Source organism: Ursus arctos, unplaced genomic scaffold (genome assembly GCF_023065955.2).
Source record: "Ursus arctos isolate Adak ecotype North America unplaced genomic scaffold, UrsArc2.0 scaffold_24, whole genome shotgun sequence".
Taxonomy (NCBI): Eukaryota; Metazoa; Chordata; class Mammalia; order Carnivora; family Ursidae; genus Ursus; species Ursus arctos.
The window spans coordinates 43,469,629-43,476,014 of record NW_026622919.1 but is presented as its reverse complement, the minus strand read 5'-3'; the positions used below and the strand labels follow the sequence as shown (position 1 = coordinate 43,476,014).

The 6,386-nt window shown below is 52.6% G+C and overlaps 1 protein-coding gene across 1 annotated transcript in view; it reads left to right on the top strand.

Moving 5' to 3' along the window:
- Nucleotides 1-3,390: 3,390 nt before the first annotated feature.
- The window catches only part of PITPNA (phosphatidylinositol transfer protein alpha), a 39,139-nt gene continuing 36,143 nt past the window's right edge, over nt 3,391-6,386 (top strand). Inside the window, exon 1 of the mRNA XM_026517829.4 lies at nt 3,391-3,646. Within this exon, the coding sequence (XP_026373614.1) occupies nt 3,627-3,646 (20 nt within the window). The 5' untranslated portion in view covers nt 3,391-3,626. The remainder of the gene's footprint in view (nt 3,647-6,386) is intronic.

Genomic DNA, 6,386 nt, shown 5'->3' with positions numbered 1-6,386 from the left:
GAACTGGGTAGGAGATAATATCAAGAAATTATGAATTTTGGGGCGCCTGGGTGGCTCAGTCGTTAAGCGTCTGCCTTCGGCTCAGGGCGTGATCCCGGGGTCCTGGGATCGAGACCCGCATCGGGCTCCTCCGCTGGGAGCCTGTTTCTTCCTCTCCCACTCCCCCTACTTGTGTTCCCTCTCTCGCTGGCTGTCTCTCTCTCTGTCAAATAAATAAATAAAAATCTTAAAAAAAAAAAAGAAATTATGAATTTTGTTAAGTATGGTAAGGGCGTTGTGGGTTTTCAAGAAAATATTCCTATTTCTAGAATGCACACTGAAACACAGAGGGTTGAGGTGGCACGATGTCTGAGATCTTCTTTAAAATGTTTCAGAAAAGAGATGTCACGAGAGTGGCAACATCTCGCTAACAGCTGAATCTGGGTAAGGAGGACTGGGGGTTCCTTAAGGCCCTCCGTGGCTGCCCCCTGCCCCCGGAACAGAGTTCCCTAGCTCGGGACTCAGTCCCACCTGTGGCGCCCACACATGCCCACTCATGTGCTAACCAGAGGCCCTTGTAGAATCCTGCCTCTGGGCCTTTGCTCGTCGTAGTTTCCCTCTGGAGATGCCACTTCCTCTTCCAGTCTGGCTCAAGCGCCGTTGTCCTGGGATGCTTCCCACCGCTCTGCAGCCCAGGAGGACCTGCCTGAGCATGGTTCTTCGTGTCACACACGTTCGCCTTTATCACAAGCTGCCTCGCGTCACTAGTCACAGCTCTGTAAAAATGCAAGGCCTCCTCCCTATGAGCAGCTCGAGAGCAGAGGCTGTTTCTCGGCTGTTTCGCTTGTTTTGCTTTTTACTTTCCCCATCGCCCAGCACAGCCTCCAAGCCCCCTTGTCTCAGCTCTTGTTAACGAAGAGCCAGCTCAGCAATAATCCCTCTCATCAGGCAGGGCTCAGTCTAAACATCGCCTCTTCTAAGAGCCTTCCCTGACCACCCAGCTAATGTCGCCCTGTCCCACCTCTCCATAATGTCTACCCCTACTTGAGGCTATTTCTGTATTTGTTTATATTCCACTTCCCCCCACTGAACAAAGGAAGGACCTGGTTTTTCCAGGTCACCCCTGCATCCTGAGTGCTGAGAAAAAGGCCCAGGATAAGGCCAGGAGCTTAATCAATATTTATCGAGTGAATGAATAAATGTAGTTATCCCAACTAGACTGCAGGCTCCCAGAGGGTAGGTTTTGGTTACTTTCTGGAGAAAGCCAGCACATGGCAATTGTTAAATAACCATTCATTGTTATTATGTAGGAGAAAAGGCCCTATACTGAAGAGTTAGGGGGTCAGGGTCCAGTTAATCTTGGACTCTGCGTCATAATGCCTCTTCTCGGGGCACCTGGGTGGCTCAGTCCGTTAAGTATCTGCCTTTGGCTCGGGTCATGATCCCGGGGTCCTGGGATCGAGCCCTGCATCAGGCTCCCTACTCAAAGGGAGCCTGCTTCTCCCTCTCCTCCCTGTACATGCTCTCTCTCTCTCTCTCTCTCTCTCTCAAACAAATAAATAAAATCTTAAAAAAAAAAAAAAACACCCCTTCGCTTGGCCTTCCTTCAAGCGGCTTGGATTTCTGGGGCAATCCACGTGCCTGCTTCAGGATTTGGAGAAGGAGTGGCCAACATGTGCAATACTCAGGGCTCTGCTGAGGTTCCAGTCATGTCCTGCCAGCAATAGGCCACCTGCTCCACTCTCCCTTCCCAAGTCCCTATCATGGGCAGCCCGCTCACCATCACCTGGCTGTCCCTCAAGTCCAACACTGGAGGCGGCATCTTCCTCTGTGTAAATCTACCATTCCAGTATTCTCCTGAAGGCAGTACTGTCCACCCAGCTCCCAGGTGAGAAACCTGGGTGGTTCTCTCCCTTTCTCCCTCTCAGCCAGTTAGTCAACAAACCTTACTGATATTACCACTCGAGTTGCTTCCCTCCCCTGTGTCCTTTCCCATCACTGTCCTAGTCCATCTTCACCTGGACTTCTCCAGAGGCTTCCTTATTGGTCTCCCTGCTTCTGCTCTGGCCCCCTCCATCCCCTCTCCACCCACCCCTCAGAGTGAGCCTTCAAACACCAAACTTGCTTAAAGTTCTTTTTTTAAAGATTTATTTATTTTAGAGAGAGCACGAGAGCAAGAGAGCACTTGTGCATGGGCGAGTGGGGGGGGGCAGCAGAGGGAGAGGGAGAGAGAGACTCTTAAGCAGACTCCCTGCTGAGTGTGGAGCCCGGGCTCCGTGTCAAGACCCATGAGATCATGACCTGAGCCGAAATCATCAGTCAGATGCTTAACCGACTGGGCCACCCAGGTGCCCCAAACTTGCTTAAAACTCTTCAAGGGCCTCAGCCCCCGTAGGATGGACTCCAAACACCTTATCATCACCTGCCAGGAAGTGTATTATCTGCCCCCAACCCTCTTCCCACTCCGCCTGGTAAACTCTTCCCCTCCTAGTCCCCTGCAGATCTCAACTTAGAACCTCTTCTTCTGGGGGGGGGGGCGGCACCTGGCTGGCTCAGTCGGTGGAGCATGCGACTCTTCTTTCTGTGGTGAGTTCAAGCCCCACGTTTGATCTCTAGGTCAGGAGTTTGAGCACCATGTTGAATGTGGAGATTACTTAAAAAAAAAAAAGAAAGAAATCTTAAGAACAAAACAAAGAAAAAACAAAAAAAATCAAAACCAAACAAACAGAAAAAACAAAAACAAAACAAAACAAAAACCAAAAAACCTTTCCCTCTCCTTCCAGGAAGCTTTTGCTGACCATACCTCCAGTGTAATCCCCCCGAGCCTGTGTTTCACCGCTCGCAGCCCTTTTCTCTCAGCGGTCTTGTTCACTCTCTCAACAAAAGCACAGGTTTTGGGTACCCAGCAGGTACTTTGCAAATACTTATTTGACGAATAACATCACACTAAGAGTGCTGGGTGAAAATCGCCATCACATGCTCATTATCGACTTGAGCAAGTCGTTTAACCTCTGCCTCCTCCTCACCTGTAAAGGTGGACAGTAACGGTAACTTTTTCTGTTAGAAATGTCTTGAGGAGTCAAGCACTTTTAGAAGAGCATCTGCACGTAAATTTGGCAATCTTTAATGTTTTCTTGGCACAACCCTTTCCTGGATCTCAACCCTCCGCACCGAGGAGACCGTGCGTACAGGAACAGAACACTCACACCTAGGTCCCCACCCAACACCGCGATGTCTGCTCCGTCTACAGCCAGGGTCTTGCGCCCGCTGGGGGCCCACCTCGGACGCTGAAGCCTACGCCACGGCCCATTTAAGGACGGGAGCGGGCGGGCCCGAGAAGGCTCCGCCTCCGCGCTGAGGTCAGCGCGCACCGCTGCGTGTGACGCTCTGGTTGCCGCAGAGACGCCCCGCCCCCGCGCGGCGCTGCGGAACCGGAGCTCCGGGCGGCGTCGGCAGCGGCGCGGGAGTCGGCAAGGCCCGGGCGGCAGGAGCCAGCGCGGCGACCGCAGCGAGAGCGGCGGGGACTGAGCAGACCACGACGAAGGCGCACAGGCAGCCGGGCCGGGCCGGGCCACGGGGAGAGCGGCCGCCGGGAAGCGGGCGGGAGGCCGGGCGGGCAGCGGGCAGCCGCCGAGCTGCGGAGCGACATGGTGCTGCTCAAGGAGTAGTGAGTGTCCGGCGGGCCGTGCGGAAGCGAGGAGGAAGGGAGAGTCGGGGATGACGACCAGGGAGCTTGATGGCCTGGCGGAGGGGATGCAGCGGCCGGACGGGGCCCGAGGGGATGGAGAGCAATGGATGGGCTGTTGGTCGGCCCAGCAGGGACTGAGGGGACCGTGAGGGCCGGACAGGGCCTGAGATGGGGCCAACGGGGATAGAGAGATACAGACAGCTCCTGAGGTGGGGCCTGAGGAACCGTGAGGGCCGGATAGGCCTGAGAGGAGAGGCCAAGGGGACAAGAGGGCTGGGCAGGACCTGAGATGGGGTCAAGGGGACAGTGAGAGCCAACAAGGCATGAGAAGGGGCTGAGGGGATGGAGATGTGGGGCGGTCATACAGTGGGGCTGAGGAACGGAGGGGCCCGCCAGAACTGCAGGAGTGGCTGAGGGGACTGGCGGGAGAAGAGGAGTAGGCTTCAGGGACCAAGGAGCAGTTAGGCAGCTTCAGGAATGGAGCTGAGATGATGGGGAGGAGTGTGAGGGGAACCTGGAGTATGAGTGGCTGCCCTAGGCATCAGGGGAAGGATTGTAATAAGTTCACACAGGAAAAGAAGCAGGAAGTTAGGGCCAGGCTTGGGTCACAGAGGAAGGGTCTAAAAAGATAGCAGAGGGGACTGGTGGCATGACGTGGTGCCCAGGTGGTAGGTGCAGAGGAGGGGGTACTTGGAAAGAATCTTAGGATGTTTACTTGGGACTTGGGAACACTTGGGTGAGGAGTCCAGAAAATATTGGGGAGGAGCTGATTTGTGGGAGTTAGAGTGACGGAGAGGGCTGGGATGTTACCAGGGCAGAGGACAGTTTAGAGAGGGAATGTTTGTGAATATAATAAATATACATATTGGAGTGGGGCTTGGGTAGAATGCCCTGTCTCGAGGGCATTCTCAGTCTTGGTGCAAAGAGATAGAGAAATTGCTTTGTGGAATTGAGGAATACCCCCATAAAGCCATTAATTGATAAGAGACAGTGAACGGTGAGGAAGTTCTTGAGTAGTGACTGGGGTGGGAAACTAGTGACTTCTGGTAGGTGTTGCAGAAAGATAGACTTGCTCCTGAAATCCAAGGGATTAGATGACAGAGTGGAATGTTTAAATTGCTAAATCTTTCAAACACTAGATGACTGATCACTGAAGCTCATGGTTCCAAGTAAACATTTCAAGACTTTTTATTTTCCCCAAAGAGGAGAGACTGAATGTGTATGTGCAGATTTTACAGTGAAACTGCTTCGCTGGAGGGGAAGGCAGGTGGGCAGCATTGGGTCAGAAGCCCAGAAGTCCAGAAGTGGGAGATGTCCCAGTAGAGAGCAACTGGTAGAACTCAGTTGGTACCCTGGCAGGTGTGCAGAGGGCTGTTTCCATTTTGTCATTGAAGGCACTTTGCCCCATTCCATCTGGCTTGCTCCTCGGAGGTGGTTAGGACATTTAGGACATAGTGTGGAGTTTTGGATAACAAAGGGGGCAGAGACCCAGGTGTCATCCCAGCTTGACACTTCATCTGAACAGCATCATTTTGAAGCCCCTCCACTTCTAGCTCTTGACATCCAGGATGATGTTGATCCAGAGCTCCGAGCTTTATATGGTGAGAGGAAGAACCTCGGGATCCCAGCAGGAGGAGGGAGTGGTACACTTTGGATTTTATTATTTATTTGTTATTTATTTTTTAAAAGATTCTATTTATTTATTTTAGAGAGAGAGAGTGAGTTGGGGCGGGGGGGGGGGGAGGGAATCTCAAGCAGATTCAGTGCTGAGCGTGGAGCCTGATGCGGGACTTGATCTCAGGACCCCACGATCGTGACCTGAGCCGATATCAGGAGTTGGATGTTCAACTGACTGAGCCACCCAGGTGCCCCAGCACTTTGGATTTTAATCTTGACCGTCCAGACAACAGGCTTTTCCCATTCTCCTGATCTTTTTTTCTCTTCCCAAATTGAATCCCAGAGTCTACAGAAACCTGTAGTTCTGTGAAGAAGGTCAGGCAGGTCAGGGACCTTCAGAAGAGGTCTGAGTGAGTTTTGAAGAGAGGTCCTTCCTTCCCATTCTTTGTTCTTCTACCCTTGAAGCCTGCCAGGGAAAGGTCCCAGGTGCTGGGGATGCAGAGCCTGCTTGGCATCCGCGTTTCCTTCCTGCCTGACTTGTGCCCTGCGTGTGCGTCCTGGGGCAGGGGCTGAGGAGGGGGGCATCCGAGACGCTTGGCAGTGGCTGCAGTGCTGCAGCTCTGAGAAGGGTGGAAGTGAAGGTCACACTGAAGTGAGTACAGTCCCAGTCTCAGCCCAGCACTGCCCCTGTGGCCCTGTCCTTTGGAATTGCACTCTATTGCTGCTGAAGTGGTTTTCCTCCTAAGGAGCCAGGGAGAAATGTCTGGGCATACAGTTTTCATGTAAGCAGCCTCAGAGTGTCCTGTCAGGAACTGGCTGATGCTGGTCTCTTTTGGGGGAGACTTGGTGCCCACCAAGGGCCTGAAGTTTTCCCTGTTGATTTTTCTGACACTTCCTCTAACAGGATTCTCCTTGATTTGATTTCTGCAAATTCTTGGATGTGATTCTTACCGCTGTTCTTGAAGATAAAAGGCATATTGTTTTCTAGGAAGTTCCTTCTGAGGGTGCAGAAATTGTGGCCTCCAAGTTGAAAGTATTTTTCTGCACTGTTGACTTTCTTTAATGGGAGGAGGGCATTCGTGGCAGCATCCAGTAACCTGCA